Consider the following 17,024-nt stretch of genomic DNA (forward strand, 5'->3'; position numbering starts at 1 on the left):
GTTTCTGTCAGTGAGGAAGAGTAGATGTTTGTAGATGTTTGTAAAAGGAGGCGTCCATGTTTGTCTGTGTGTTTGTTTGTGTGTGTGTGTGTGTGTGTGTGTGTGTGTGTGTGTGTTGCTGCAGCAGCGTCACACGGCCTCTGGACCGCGGTCGGTCGGTCGTATTTATTGATCGTTGAACGGCTTCTTGCATCTCAATGCGTCGTCGTCCAGTAGAAGATTAATGAGCCTCTAGGAGAACAGACTCTGTCCCACCTGCTCTCTCTTCATTATTAATGAAACGTTCCCTGAAGTAAAACACGTTTCAGCAAATTATAGGTTTATTCACAGATTTATCAAACTATATTATTATATATACTATATTATTTTCATATTTTTGAATGATCGAATATATAAAATAATCAAAATATATAAGAATATTTCTTCTTATTGACATAATGAGGTTGTAAAATGTGACTGTGTTGAGTTTTCAAAGTCTGTGACAGGATTTCCTTTTGTATTGTTTTGCATTATTGTACATTAAACCCACACACACACACACACACACACACACACACACACACACACACACACACACAGAGGGTCAGTTGAGGTTAATCCGTTGTGGTAACACGGTCATTAGACGTATTGCCTCAGTGACAAGGAGCTGATGGAGGCGTCACTTCAACCAACAGAGATAAATAAATCAATCAATAAATAAATCTCCTTTAATGTGAATCACGTAGGAAATAACACAGAGTGTGTGAGTCAATAAGAGAATATAAAGTTACACTGAACACACACCTGGTTTATTGAGTCGAGGTTTGTTCCTGTGAACAAACTATAATAAAATATAATTATAGGCTAATTATAACGTAACAGTTAAACTAAGTCTGATTTATTGATACGGAACATTTAACAACAACCAGCTGATCAGTTATTGATCAGGTCTGATCAGAGTTCAAACACATTCATGATCCTCACACACATAGAAATGCTCAGATTCCTCCTCTTCATTCTTTTCCTCCTCCTTATTCCTGCTCCTCCTCCTCATCTTCTTTCTCCTCTTCTTCCTCCCTCTCCCCCCTCTTTGTCATCCTCCTCCTCCTTACCTTCCTACTCCTCTTCCTCCTCCTGCTCCTCCTCTTCCTCCCTCTCCCCCTTCTATGGCTTTTTCCCTTCCTCCTCCTCCTCCACCTCCTCCTTTCCCCCTCCTCCTTCTCCTCCTCCTTCTACTTGTTCTCCTCCCCTTCCTCTTCCTTTTTTCCCTCCTCCTCCTTTTTTCCTCCTCCTCTTCCTCATTTTCCCCTCTTCCTCCTCTTCCTCCTTCTACTTGTTCTCCTCCTCTTCCTCCTCCTCCTTTTTTCCTCCTCCTCTTCCCCATCTTCCTCCTTCCCTCCTCCTCCTCCTCCTCCTTTTTTCCCTCTTCCTCCTCCTCCTTTTTTCCTCCTCCTCTTCCCCATCTTCCTCCTTCCCTCCTCCTCCTCTTCCCCATCTTCCTCCTTCCCTCCTCCTCCTCTTCCTCCTCCTCCTTTTTTCCCTCCTCCTCCTCCTTTTTTCCTCCTCCTCTTCCTTCTCCTCCTCTTCTTCCTCTTCCTCCTCCTCCTCTTCCTCCTTTTTTCCTCCTCCTCCTCCTCTGCTGTACAGGTCTGATCAGAAACTGCAGTTAAATCAGAATTAAATACACACACACACACACACACACACACTGTAAATGCTCAGTGCTGCGTCTTTAACAAAAACTTAAATTGTCGGACGTTTTCAGTTTTTACAAACGAAGGAAGTTTGTTCCAGACGCAAACGGCTCCGTTACCTTTTACTTTTACGTCTTTGATCTTTGATTTTCCATAATAATAATAATAATATGAAGAAGAAGAAGAAGAAACTGGTTTTCTGATCTTGTGACTTGAAGGGTTAAAAGGTTAAAGGTCACATAACATAAACATGACGGTGTTCGTCCATTTAAAATCTGTCATTCCTAACAGGGACAGGAAGCCGGCGGAGACCAAACAATAACATCTTCATCATGTGTCAGAATGAAACAGGATTAAGACACATCTGACCAACATGGTGTTTTATTATTGTATTTTATCTCATTTTATTGTATTTTATTCTTGACAGAAACTCTCTCTGCGTCACTGCAGCTCCTCCGAACGACTCCCATTGTGAAGCCGTCGTCACAAAGTTCTCACAGAAGAACAAAAACAAGCGTCCAGCTGTGTTTCCCTCCTCGTCACCACGTGACGCGAAGGAGAAACTAAAATTAGACCGAGCGTCGTCGTCGTCGCGAGTGACACACCACAGTTTGTTCCTATTGGTTCAGAAACTATAGACAGTTTACAGGAAGAGAAACAACAGGTGAACAATACACACGCTCTCCAGGGAAACACTGAGTTTGTGTAATTGAGTGTGGAAAGAGAAGCAGAGAAATAATGTGTCTAATAAAAATTTAACTTTTTAAGAAATTTAATCGAATGTTTTCCATCGATACAATGATAAAAAACACAAATTAGACTTATTATACGTATATAAAAGCTTGACAGGAGTTTTTTCTTGTCATTAAAGACTTAATGTGAGACTTCTAAAGCAGCAGTGAGTTGTTGTGTTCCACTGTGTTGGAAAATTAAAAAGAAAAAAGTGGAATTTTCCTTTAAGCTTCATAGCCGACGCCCTTCGTGCTCCAGTTTTTTTACTGAAAGACTTGAAAACAGTGACAGGAAGGAGTAGATCAAGATGGAGTTCCTTTTTTAAGCCCCAGTCTTATTGTTTCACCTCAGAGCAGGAGAGAGGAGGAGACGCACTCTTTCCTCACACACACAGACACACACACACACACACACACACTGACACACACACACACACACACACTCACACTCAACATTTGTTTTTATAATCTGTGACCAAAAACACTGTGACTGTTCACAGCCGGTTCGTCGAGCTTCATAGATGTAAAAGGGTAAGGGTCACCAATAATAAACACATCAGATAATGTTAATGTTACATCCATATTTTTACTTTTTAGTATAAATCTACGGTGGCTCTGAAGGGTCAAATCACTGCAGCTGTAGAAAACACACAATGACACAAACCTGTAATAAACGCAGAAAACAACTTCAACACTCGAGCTGCAAGAAAGGAGATTAAAGAGACTTTTTTTTCCAGAGTAAAACTACAAAAACAAAGAAAACTGTAAAAACTAAAACTCAACTAGAGATAAAACCAGTGTAATGAACTAAATAATTACTTAATTTACAGTAAATGAGCTGTTAAGTTGTAGAGCTCTTGTTTGTATCCCCTAAGGCAGGGATTCCCAAACTGCATGTGGTGCGTTACATGAAAAGGGTAAAGGCAGTATTTCTATAATTAGAGGGTTTTCTTTTTTCTTTTTTTTAATTGACTTTTAAACATATTAAACACATGCAAACACACAATAACATAACACTGCCCTGACGGGAACGTGCAGTTTTGCATGAATTTGCCTCGAAATCAACTACTGACTTGTACCATCAGAACAGACGTGTCCTGTCATCCCCACCACCAACAGGCCTTTGCCCTTATTGGGGGTGTGTCAGCTCAGTCAGGAATTTGAAGGGAGTGTGCGGCCAAAAAAGTTTGGGAACCGCTGCCCTAAGGTATTTGTGTTAAGTGAAAACTTTGCCGCATTAAGAAAAACCTAAACACACACAAATAAAACAACTTATAATGTTTATATCCACCTGTTCTTTTCAAAATAAAAGCATATTCAAAACCATCGTCAAAGGTAGCTACAACATTGTAACCCCTGGTAACCAAAGCCCGGACATTAAATCAAGAAATAACTGAGTTGATTAGTGCAAAGTGAATTATTTAAATGATGAATAAATACATTTAATTTTAAACTGTATTAATGTGATAACAGCCACCCAGAAGCTGCAGACACATCATGTTAACAACAACTCAGTGTCTCCAGAAAGTGGCTGTTTCTGTACATTTTCCCTGTTTTTTAAGCGTTGAACCTTTTTATTATTAAAGTGTCTCAGTCAGAGCCGACCAGACGTGTGAAATCAAATACCACATGGATTTTGGACCGAGTGTCTGAGATTTTCCGTCGTGTAGCCATGGATTGATTTTTGACCTTCAAGTGTGAAGCAGCAGAATATAAAGATCCTCGTCGGTCAGTCAGTCAGTCAGTCAGTCAGTCAGTCAGTCAGTCTGTCTGTCAGTCAGTCAGTCAGTGTCTGCTGCTGTTTGACCTGGATTAACTCCTAACAACAGGATTTTTTTGTCCCATCACATGTTTTATGGTCCGAACATGGACATTTTTTAGGTGTGAGGTCAGAGCGACACAAATAGAGATGGAACAGCAAATAGAAAATAGACTTGGTGTGTTGCTATGTGTTGGGTGTGGTGTCAAAACAGCCTGGACCGGACCAGACTGGACTGGACTGGACTGGACTGGACTCTCTGCCTGTCTGTCATGCTGCTGTTCTCTGCCATGACATATGACAGATTATTAGTTCAGAGTAATAAATCCTCGATCAGGAGCCTCGCTTCGCTCCACAGTGGATTCAGCGATGGGGGTAAATGTCCATAAAGCTGCTGAGGATGTGAAGTTTGGGCCGAGCAGGAAACAGGGAGAGCAGCTTCCTGTTATGTAGAAAGGAGCTTGTTGTTCACCAATCACACACAGAGAGAGAGACGGAGAGAGACGGAGAGAGACATGGAGGCAAACGAAGCTGGTTCATCAATACACAGAGTCGATGTCAGATAGAAATGTCAACGAGAACTTATTGTTATTAATCCACTCTGATGTGAATGTGATCGCAGACTCTGACTGAAGTGACTGTGCACAGGTTTAATGAGGTCAAACAACATTTATTATTAACATGGGTTCACTTTTTTATTGTATATTATGACTTATTATGATTTATGAATTAGTGTTTATAATAAATTACACTAGAACTTTCTGCTGTGGTCAGTGACAGATGATCAGAATCTGTTAGTCTGAGGTTTATATATATAACACGTGATGAGATAATAACACAACGTTACCAGACAGAGTTGTTTTAGAGGTAAATTCATGCAAAACTACTGATACACGTTCAATCAGTCTCTGCATTTCCCTCTAAAACAACTCTGTCTGGTAATGTTCTGTTATTATCTCATAGCGTGGTGAATGTGCAGCTCACAACTTGTCCACCAGAGCGTTGTGGAGTTGTTGGATTGTGTATTTGATGAGTTTGATGAGGGAAACCAAGAAATCCCATTAGCCTCCGTAGCGTAGCTCTGAGCAGCTCGCCACTCTGCTCCGCCGTTCTAAAAACAGCTTGCACCAACAATTAAAGGTAACGAACCTACTGCTATGACTATAGGGGTTATGGAAATGGGCCAGTTTGCCAAAATGTTGAACCAACCCTTTAACGTTTACTCACCTCAGTATAGACATCGCTCCACGGATCCACTCCCAAACTGCAGGGGGAGCTCCTCCGAGGAAAAAGAAACCAAAACAGAGAAAAAGAGACCAGACCTGTATAGTTACACCTTTAATAACTGTTAATAATGCAGGTGGAGCTTTAATACATCTGAGTGCAATTTAGATGTTGGTTCTCAAACTATAATAAAGCAGAGTATGAAACAGGATTGAATTATAGTGTTTTTGCTGCATTGGTGGTCAATACTCGTGGTTAATAGGGAACATCTGCTGATTGATTTCTTTATGGGTTAATATGTAAATTAATGTATTATATATGCTTTGTGTTTGATATGCTATTTTTGGCAACAATAGAAATTATAAATAGCTTGAAGAAGTAAATTAGTCGGCTTTTATAAGCTTCTAATAGCATCAACCTATAGCCTCTTTTTTTTTATCATTGAAGTAATATAAAATCCTATATTATGTCTATTTCCTATGTGCACATGATCAAATAACCTACACTAAAAACAAACAAACAAATAACAAATAAAGTAAAAAAATAAATAAAATTAATTGTTAATAATTGTTGATAAATGAAGCATTACACCTTTAAAGTGTTTTTTATTTGCATTATTTTACATTTACATGGAGCTTTAACTCACCTCTGCAGCTTTAATTGTTCACAACACTGGAGTCACTGCAGCTGCTGCTACATGTTCACATGCAGCCTGTGGTGTGTGTGTGTTGTAGTGTGTGTGTGTGTGTGTGTGTGTGTGAGACCGGGAGCGGCTCGAGCTTCTTCTTCTCCAATTGGTTTCCAGTCGCGTCCTGCGCGCGGTCGGACGCACAGACGATCAGCTGAGCAGCGGCTCGCGCTCAGAGGAGGAGAGAGAGACAGATAGAGAGACATACAGACTATCTGTGTGTCCACTCTCTCTCCCTCTCTCCCTCTCTCTCTCTCCGTGTGTGTGTGTGTGTGTGTGTTTGGACACTTGAACGGAGTTTGTTGCCGCGCTCCGCTTGTGTTGGAGCAGAAAACAGCAGCAGCTTCAGATGGTGACGGCGCCACGATGAACATAGGTGAGAGGATCAATACTGTTATTATTATTATTATATAAGAGGATTAATATGATTATCATTAGAGGATTAACAATGTCGATCAGAGGATTATTGATTAGATTTGAAGGCTGTGATTGGGTTTCATTCTAATAGATCATTTGGACAAAATGAATCATGGTGGAATCAGAGAGTTTTAGATTTCTTTTCTTTTTTTTATGTTGTGAAAGCATCAGAGAGAACAGGAGTTGGATTAAAGCCTGTCCTTTAACACAGAGTTCAGAGATGAGAGGAAGCAGAACATCAGACTTCCAGGTGGTTTAACATCAAATTAAGTGTTTTAAGTTTTAAGTTTTAAAACTTCGACTCCTCAGTTTCTGCATCATCTTTAATGTCTTTATTAGTTTCGTTGAATCAGAGTTTATTGTCTTGTTTTCAGCCCATGTAGAGAATCAGAGCTCGGCCCTGACAGGGGTTTCTCTCTCTCTCCCTCTCGCTCTCCTGAATGGCAGGAAGTGAGTCAGGGAAATCCCTTAGATTTTTTTTTTTTTGTATTCTTTCTCAAAGGGTGTAAAAGCTTTCATGATTTATTTTAAGGACATTATCCTGTCCTTTAAGGTCCATATTTGAACATTTTGAGCAGGTTTTAGGCTACATGTTAATTTAATTTAAGAGAAAAGCTCCCAGCAGGTTTACATGATGATACATGTATTTGTAATAACTAATAGTCTGTTAGTTGATCGGTTGTAGATATGTAAATGTGACAATAAGAAGCAGAATCGCAGAATCACAGTTCTGTCCGATGTGCGGCCTGTAGCGGTGAGCGGTTGTAGGTCACAGGGACACAATACGAATGACCTGAAAGCTATTTTAAAGCTCATAATCTTACAGTTTCCTCTTCCTGTTGTTCTTTCAGACTGCACCAAGCCTCCGTCTGTTGCTCCCAAGCCAAGGTTTGTTTGTCACGCCAGCCTGAAGAAGCTTCCCCCCCACTCCTCCTCCTCCTCCTCCTCCTCCTCCTCCCCTCTCATGTCTGCAGCCGCCCGAGGGCCCAAACCCTCCATCGCCCCCAAACCCAGAGGAGTCGTCGTCGTCACAACAACAACGGAGCTCAATGGGAACCAGGGAGGAGGAAGCAGCAGCAGCAACGGCAGCTCGACGGTCTCGGGCGACGATGACGAAGACGACCACGAGGACGAGGAGGAACAACTCAACGCCTTCGTCCGAGAGGTGAGCGGAGAGGAGGAAGAAGAGGAAGAGGAGATGATCCAGAAGACGGACGAGGACTGGAGGTTGGTGGAGATGATCGACACGGACGCCGTGACGGAGGACATGATGGACGCCGATGGAGGAGAGGCGCTCGCCGACGCCGATGGCCTCTCGATGGGAAACGTCTCCTTCAACAGCATCGACGAGGAAGGAGCTACGAGGACGAAGAAGCACGAGGAGGAGGAGGAGGAGGAGGAGGAAGAGGAGGAGAAGCTCGACTGTTCAACTGATGATCTGACCGAAGAACCGAAGAGTTTCCACATGAAGACGCAACAAGTTCTTCTGTCATCGAACGGCGAGGAGAAGGAGGAGGAAGAGGAAGAGGCGGTTTCCGACTGCGGCGTCACGTGTAGCATCCTGAAGCTGAGCTGCGGCCACAGAACGACGACGATGAAGGAGGAGGAGAAGGGAGGAGGAAACATCCAGAACGTCGGATTTTACGAAGAGCAGAAGCAGAAACAGAAACAGAAACACGTTGTCGGCGGGTTGGATGAAGAGCCGATCCACCACCACAACGAGCCGTACTACGTCTCCTCAGAGGACGTCGTCATCACTGTCATCGACCGAGAGACGATGCCGAGGAGCGGCAGCGGCAGCGGCAGCAGAGCTCAGGACGCTCCGACGACACCCGAGGATTCCCCGGGAGAACTGAAGAGTCTGTCCGATGTCTCCGAGGATTACGTGAAGATCGGAAACAGCGGCGAGGCGAGAGCGACGTGTGAGAAGAAGCCGTCGTCGTCCTTCCGAGCACGGACGACGACGGCCGAGGCCTTGATGCTGAACCACCTGGACTTCCCTCCGAGGTTTCGGCTCGTTTCCATCTCCGTTCCAACGGACACGGACACGGACACCTCCTCGCTGTCCGAGACGCAGCTGCTGTCGCCCTCGAACGACTCGGACGTGTTTGGCGACTCGGACGACCTTGACTTGGACTTGGACGGACACATCGTTCCCTTCCTGGAGGAATCCACCGACGACATCAGCGACGACCACGTGTACGAGGAGCCGGGTCGACGCAGCAGCGGCTCGGAGGCAAGCAGCGAACGCGTTTTCCCATTCGACAGGAAGTTGTGTCACCGTGGCAACAACAACGGCGTCCACAACCACCACTTCGTCCACCACCAGAGACCGTCGTACCTGAGCGGCTTCGGTTTCGGTGGTGCGCCGGCGCTGAGCAGCAGCCCCGTGCTGAACTCGCCGCCACGGCACAAGAGCCTCGCCAAACCACCGCACTACCTGTCCCTGTATCCGCGCTCGCTGTCCATGGAGGGACACGACCACCACGCCGCCGCATCGCCGTCATCCCAGAGACACCGAGACGCCTCTGGAAGCTTCTCCAGGTAGGGATGTCACGATTACTTATTTTCACAATTAATCATGGTATTATAGGATAATTTCCGTTTTTTACAACCTGGACCTTATTTCTAGCATAAAATACGATCATTTACTCACCCAGATAACTTTGGTGTCATTTGGAGTTGTTTTGACAAAATTAGCCCCAGTGGAGCGGTGCATATATCCGTATAATGCAAGTACTCTGGGCACGCAATGCAGCCTCTAAATAACACATTATCTGCAGAGAAACTCCTTCATTTCACCAATATTTAGTTCTGATAGGCTAGTGCTATTCCCCTCTGAGTCCGGGGTTAGCTGTTATCAACATCCGGGGTCTGTAGGTTGACCTACTGACCTCTGACCTCGATGATGTCATCTCTGAGCGCCGCCCGGCTCATTCTGATAATAATCATTCTGCTTCGGCATTCGGGTCCATTTTTATCTCAACTAGCCGGAGCTTTAGTGAGTCCAGGTTCAGAGATGACGCTCCACTGGGGCTAATTTCGTCAAAACAACTCCAAATGACACCAAAGTTATCTGGGTGAGTAAATGATCGTATTTTATGCTAGAAATAAGGTCCAGGTTGTAAAAAACGGAAATTATCCTTTAAGAGATACAATTTAAAATACAAAGGGGTTTGAGTGTGAATTAGGAAGTGGGAAGTTGGGCATCACAGATGGTTAAGTGTAAAGGAACTTGAATTTACAATTGCAGAAGGAAGTCTGGGAAAGTAGGGTGTAGGAACGTCTCAAGTTATTAAAACAAAGGAATATTAAGATTTACCATTACACATCCCATATCTCCAGGGCGTCTCCGCTGCTGCCGTCCACGCCGACCTCGGTGTCGGACATCCCGCCGCCCTTCCAGCTGGCCTACATCACCAAGCGACCGATCACCAAGAGCTCGCCGTCGCTGCTGCTCATCGACGGCGGCGGCGGAGGAGGAGGAGGAGGAGGAGGAGGAGGAGACTCGTCGGACAAAAACAGGAAGAAGAAATCGTCCATCAAGCGTTTCCTGATGCTCAAGTTCAGAAGGAAAACGGCAGAGAGCAGTAAGAACGTCGCGGTGGACGCCAACCCGTCGTCCATGAAGTCGTCCCCGGAGTGCAGCCATCACGACTTAGACACTCACAGTCTGAACAACTCTCCTCGCCTCGGCGGCTCGCGGTCGCCTCGGCAGCGTTCCTGCGATCCGGCCTCCTCCGGCTTCCTATTCTACAAGGAGAGCAGAAGAAAAGGGAACGCCGTGGCCTTCCTCAACCGCAGCGTCGTCCGGGTGGAGTCGTTCGAGGATCGATCCCGCGTGCCTTTCGTCCCGCTGCCGCTCACCAAGCCTCGCTCCATCTCCTTCCCCAACACGGATAGTACCTCCGACTACGAGAACGTTCCTCCCGTCGTCGTCATCAGCTCCGACTACGAGAACCTGCAGGTCCCGCAGCGCCGGCCCGTTCGCCTCGCGCCCTTCACGGACTTCTTCTCCGACCGGCCCGGCGCCGTGCGAGCGCTGTCGTCGGCCAACGACACGGACGGATACGTGGACATGAGCAGCCTGCCGGGGTTCAGGAGTAAAGCTCAGTCGCCGGAGGAGGAAACAGAAAGGTGAGTGAAGACTGAACTCAGGGACAGATGCTCTGTCTCAGTTCAAATACTTCCATACTAAAGCAGCGTTCACACCGGACCTTTTGTTTTTCGAACGAGCGACGAGTTTACATGTTAAGTCAATGCAAACGAGCAATGGAGCGCTTTATCGCCCAGGCGAAAAACCGCTGGAGCTCGGAGCGACCGCGACGGAGCGTCGGAGCGTTTTTTCGCTCAAGTCGCTCGAGATGAGAAATCCTAAGTCACGGGCCGTCAGTCGCTCGTCGCTGATTGGTTGCCGTAATCCCGGTGATGCCGGTGTAAACAGAGACACATGGCAGTGGGCATGACGTCATCAAAGCGAAAATGCCAGTCTGTGGCTCTGAGCCAAATTGACGAGCGAATGCAGCTGAGCGACGAGGCGATTTTTTTGGAGTGATACGAGCGACAGCGACAAAAATAAAAGGTCCGGTCAAAAAGTTGAGTGTGGAACGATGGACACTTCGAGAACTTGAGAAAACCGAATTATTGCCTTAATCCGACTAGAACTGGACAACTGAGTGCATGTAAACACGTTAGTCCAACTAATATCGGAGTTCTCCAACTCCGATTAAGACACCCAGATAATGCGATTGGAATTCGACTTTCTCCGTCATGTATACGCCGTAATCAGAGATTAACTAGACAACCCATGTGCGCTGCTCCACAACCCCCACACTGGTGTAAGACCCGGGAACAAAAACATCCAAGAAAGCCGGTCACAGAAGCTGTTGTTATAGCGTTACGGCGTTCTTGTCTGCCCCTCGAAATCACCATGACCACGAGGGATAGCGTGCACATTAAATGCACAATAAGTAACGCACACATTACGTACAAGATGAACAAAGCTGTATGGATAACCATCTCGCTGTTGTTCGAAAATGCCGGTCTACCGCCTGGCTAAAAGGTCAACTGGAGAAGGCACCGTATTAACCTGCTGAAACGATGCGTATCGCCACCTGGTGTTGAGGAGGAGGACACGTTCCCGTCAGTTATTAGATTTTCTCAGATGCATGTAAACTGGTAGCCTCGTAAACCAGCCTCTCGCGGAAGTGCATTTCATCTCATTGCGAGGGAGAGTCTGGCCTCATCCCCCCTGTAAGTGTTTGGGGTGGTGATGTTGGCGTTTTGTCCAGAATGAAACTGCGTTTGCGAGGGGAGATAACGGTATTTTTTGGAAACAGGTCTGAAAACGCCACCCCAGTGTTTTCGTGTAGACGCCCAAAATAAATCTTTAGTGAAACGATGGTCTCGCTTGCCAGACCCTCCTCCAGAGAAGAAGTGTCTGGCTGGTCCGCCTATGATTCTGCGATCAGAGAAAAAAACGCTCGGGCGGTTTGGAATTCTTTCAACCAGTCACAATCGTTGTGGTCGGCGCCGTAGCAACGGTGCGCTTGCAAAATATTGCCGGTTGGAAACTGTATTTGGGTCCGCGGTTTAACGACTGTCGGCAACCGTTGACGGATATTTATTCTTCTGTTCAGTTCATGACAGGGATGTATAATAGATCCATGGTTCGGTTCCTGTTGTTGTCTGTTGATGTTTCCCTTTACCGGGCGGATTGGGAAAGCTGCAGCATGGAGGCGGGACTTCCGCCGGGTGGCTCGTTCCGACCAATCAGAGGCTAGACCATAGACTGTATAAAGAATGGACGTAGCACCCGTGACGTCGGCCATTGGTTTGGGGGAGTCTGTTTTGTGCCTCCACTACGGGAATTTGAACTGCGCCATCTTGGATTTTAGGTGGAGTCTACTTGCCATATTTGGAGAGGTGCGGCGGTTGGCCGGCTGAGAACCCGCCCACTGGCCTCGAAGCAACCAATTAACAGCCGGTAAACTCTCTGTGAGCCTGTCACTCAGCGTAATTTATGCATAAATTTGAAGCCTAAACAACACTCAAACGGTTGTGGTACAAACCCCCCCCCACAGTGTTCACGGAGGTGGAAACTATTGGTAGAGACCAAAAATATAAAATGTACCACGCTGTAAATGTATTTTTTTAAGCTGTAAAGTCGGCTATTTTAACATGGGGCTCAATGGAGAGTTGCTCCCTTCTGGTACCAGCCCCCAGAGGAAGCCGAGGGGATTGCAGTTTTTTGAACGCAGAAGTGGTCTTCACTTGGAGAACCCACAACTCCGCCCTTGGGTCAAACTAGTGAAACGATGATGTCATCCCCCCACCGCTCTCACCTGTAACCTGAGCCACACCACTAGACGTTACAGGACGTAACAACAACAACAGTGGACCACTGTCGGTCTGAATCTCTTCCGTTAAATCATCATCATCGTCATATTTGCTCTGACACGACTCCCAGTCAACATTTAATCCACTTCTAATGTTCCCCAGTGGGGAAGCTTTGATGTGTGGCAGTGTTACAGTCGGCACCAAGGGGAAAGTCTGTTTCCAGTGAACTGAACAGGTGTGAATACGCCCTTAAGGTGCAGGCAACTTTGGTTCTCCAGTAACCATTGTTTTAGAAATTTAAAAACAATTAAAAAGGTTTTTTTCTTCTGTGCTGAAGCTGCTGGACTCGACGTCGGTGACTCTGAGCTCTGAGGGGTTTTTATCACAGTGCAGGGAGATTTATAAGTGTTTATCAAACTGATGCTGTGATCACAGTCAGGGTGGATGTGTAGATCAGTAGAGTAGAAAACAGTAGAGTACAGTATGCTGTGTTTGTCATTGCCTCCAGCTGTGTCTGTGTGTGTGTGTGTGTGTGTGTGTGTGTGTGTGTGTGTGTGTGTGTGTGTGTGTGTGTGTGTGTGTGTGTGTGTGTGTGTGTGGTTGAGGAGGAAACACTGTGCTGCTCTCTGCAGATCTACATTAACACAGGTGTGGTTCCATTCATAAATCACCTGAGCAGCAGCAGCAGCAGCAGCAGCAGCAGCAGCAGCAGCAGCAGCTTCCTGTGTGGTGGTGGTGGAGGTTGTAGCTGCTGTGTGTTGGTATGATCGGCCACGCTGTGCTGACATTAAACCCCACCCCCCAACCCCCTCCTCCCCCTCCTCTACATTCCTGTTGGTGCTGCCCAGATCATAGCGGAGCTCAGGATGATTAATAGTCAGAGCATTTTGGAGTCATTGCTCTTCTCCAGCCGCTCAGGCACAACAGGCTGAGATACAATCTCACTGCTCTGTAGTCAGCACTTGTTCACGCTGGTGGTGCCAACCCCCCAACCCCCCAACCCCCGACTCATCCAGCTCCACACCTCAGTGTTTGTGTAAAACTGTACAATAATAAAGGATTAAAAAAGAGAATCTACACACCCTGAGGGTTTATGAAAATGTGAGATAAATAAAACCAAAACATTTAATTTTAGAACTTTTTCCACCGTTTTTTTTTTTAGAGTAGGCTATTTTATGTTCAGCATTTTTCAAGATATGCATGAAAACACAAACACAGAACTCCAAACCCCTCCCCAACCCACCCACCAACAAATTGAGAGAGGAAAAATAAGTAAATAAAAAAGAGAAATAATGACAGAAAAAAAGGAAAAAGTCAAGAGGCAAGGTAGAAAAAAGCTTGTAAATCTACAACCCGTCCATCATAGAGGTTGACAATGTGTCCATACATCCAAATAAGGTGGCCACATCTCTGTAAAAGTATTTTAGTCTTTCCTGAGTGTACGTATAATTTTTTCAAGTGGAACACAGCTATTCATTTCTGAAACCCATCTTCCTATAGAAAGTTGGGAGTCAAACTTCCACTTTTTCCACCTTTAATGTGAAATATAACAAGTGAAAAACGACCAAAATAAAACTAGATGTGTTCATTAAATAGCTGTTTATATACAACCACACACCTTCATCAATTAAAGTGACTGATTGTCCATAAATAAACTGTCCCCGACTTCCTCCTCCTCCTGCTGCTGCTGCTGCTGCTGCTTAAAGAGCATGAACACTTCTCTCTGTGCAACACGACTCCATTAATAAAGAGGAACAAAGGAATTTCTCTGCCGTTAGAAATTTCACGGAGACAGTCGTCAACAAGTGGAACAAAAAAACAAAAAAAAACTAAACTATGGCAGCACAGCACAGTGACATTATACCAAGAAACAGGGCGTCGCTCCAAAACTGATCAAAAGACGAAGACGAGGTTTCGGGCTGAGCGCCAAGAGGCCGACGGCGACCTTTAAAAGGAGCCGCGCGAGTTTCTGGCGAATTCTGTTTTCTCCCTGCACACGACAACAATCTGCTCTGTTCTTCATCTGTGTGGGACAGAGGCCTGTTGTCAGGAGAGAGACGAGCTGCTTTCAATAGTTTCAATGGTTTATTTTGCACAAGAAGAATGAAATAAGGTAGGAACAAATCACAGAGATAGATCATGTAGAGTGCAGAAAGAGACAAAAAACTCAGCCTCAACCCATAGCAAACTTTAGAACATCACAAAATGTAAAGAAATGCTCAACCAGCTCAATATGAACATAATAAGACATCACATGTTTCAGAACTGCTGCTTTTCTGCTTTAGTTAGAGAGGAGGGAGTTATGATCAGATTATTTTGATGAGCTCCAAACCTGCAGGTAGAAAGATGATTAAGACAAAGAGGAATTTGACCTTTGAATGTTTTTATTTTTTATCTTTCTAAAGTCCAGACAGTCATCCAGTTTAAACATGCACCATACAACACAAAACACAACAAAACCGATGAAAAATGTTGAGCTGAGTTAAGATAAATGAACTCATATCACATTCTGCAGCTTCGGTTTGTGTTTTGTAGTTTTTAAAGTGATACGCCAACATTCTTTTTCATGTCTTGCCTCACTTCCGAGTCCATGACCAGCAGATAGACACCATCCTTTCGACTGTGCGTGCAGTAACAAGGGAGATAGAGCCGTATCGCCCGTAATTAGCTTAGCTCAAAGGCTGGAAGTGTATAGGTAGTGTTAGCCTGCCTCCACCTAAAGTCGCTAATTAGCTTAGCTCAAACACTGAGCCGAAATCAGCAGTCAGAAGCTGATTTCATTTTAGCTCTAAACTCTGTAAATATATCACTTTATCAACATTTCAAACATTTTTAGGCGAGAAAGTAGCCGTTTAGATCAGCAGTGTGTCGTTAATTTGTCTAAATACCAGCTGTTTACTATTTTGTTCGGACGAATTTGGCGCTACTCAAGCTAGCCGTTGTGACAAAGGCACTTCCGGTTACTTTCACAAAATAAAACACCCGTTGCCCTTTACATACAGAAAACCATGACGATAGAATTTGTGCTTTTACTTTGAAACAGGAAGCTAACCTACCCTGAATGTAGCTAGCTTGAACCAAAATAAAGCGTCTTTGCTTGAACCCTCCGTTTTGACCGATCTGGTCCCGTTAGCGGCATTTGACCGCTCAAGATGCCTTACCGGAGAGTTTTGTCAGCTCTGAGACGAAGATCGGCCCGCCGGTTTCCCTTTAGAGTTGCTGAAGAGTTTCTCTGATGACTTTAGGTGGAGGCAGGCTAACACTACCTATACACTTCCAGTGTTTGAGCTAAGCTAATTAGCGACTTTAGGTGGAGGCAGGCTAACACTACCCATACACTTCCAGCATTTGAGCTAAGCTAATTAGCGGTACACCAGCTCTGCCCGTATCTCCCTTGTTACTGCACAGTTGAAAGGATGGTGTCTATCTGCTGGTCATGGACTCGGGAGTGAGGCAAGAACATTTTTTTGGCGTATCCCTTTAAGGCGCATTAAGGTGGAAAAACTTCATCAATGAACAGACAGGGTTTCATATAGCCACTTAAAGATCCCGATGTTGTTGAGATGGATGATAAAATTCAAAAAACATAGTGTTTGTGTTTCCACGCCCTGTGAACACACACACACACATCGATGTAGAGATGTAAAGCTCATGTACAGACGCCGGTTCATCTACAATCTTCACTTTATCTGCTGCAGCCTGAGCCTCCGTCCTGCAGGTTCAGTCATAACAGCTCAGTGACTAAGTTCCTTTGATCGTCTGTTGTTATCACAGAGTCACTGAGTTTCAACATGTCGTCGTCCACTTTTGGCCCAGAAACATCAGTTCAACTCTCAGGCTGCTGAACTGTGCAGGTTTATTCAGATTTTCAGTTTTGACATTTATAGTTTGTAGAAGGTTTATTTTATTGTGGCTCCATCTTCAGTGCATTATCATGGTGTAATAGTGAGTTTAGGTTGGTGAGTTCACTGCTTCTCTGTGTCTCTGCTGAATTATTATTTCCTCCTGCTAAAAAATAATTTCAGTGCCACTGGATGAGCTAATCAGTTGCTTTCTTCCAATTAGACGCCATTATTTAATCATTATGGTGTTTTGTGTTTCACAGTGTGCAGTTTTAAATGAGTAAAAATCTGATTGTGAGTGTGTCTCCTCGGTTAATACAGTTTAATTTAATTAGATCTGAAGGTTTTTAT

The 17,024-nt window shown here is 45.0% G+C and overlaps 1 protein-coding gene across 1 annotated transcript in view; it reads left to right on the forward strand.

Annotated features, from left to right (window-relative positions):
* The first annotated feature begins 6,219 nt into the window (after positions 1 to 6,219).
* Positions 6,220 to 17,024, forward strand: part of fgd5b (FYVE, RhoGEF and PH domain containing 5b) — a 47,350-nt gene continuing 36,545 nt past the window's right edge. The window contains exons 1-3 of the mRNA XM_085775718.1: positions 6,220 to 6,451; positions 7,344 to 9,036; positions 9,838 to 10,629. Of these exons, the coding sequence (XP_085631844.1) occupies positions 6,442 to 6,451; positions 7,344 to 9,036; positions 9,838 to 10,629 (2,495 nt within the window). The 5' untranslated portion in view covers positions 6,220 to 6,441. The remainder of the gene's footprint in view (positions 6,452 to 7,343; positions 9,037 to 9,837; positions 10,630 to 17,024) is intronic.

This window comes from Trachurus japonicus, chromosome 5 (genome assembly GCF_045865225.1).
Source record: "Trachurus japonicus isolate A0001 chromosome 5, Traja_1.0".
Lineage (NCBI taxonomy): Eukaryota > Metazoa > Chordata > Actinopteri > Carangiformes > Carangidae > Trachurus > Trachurus japonicus.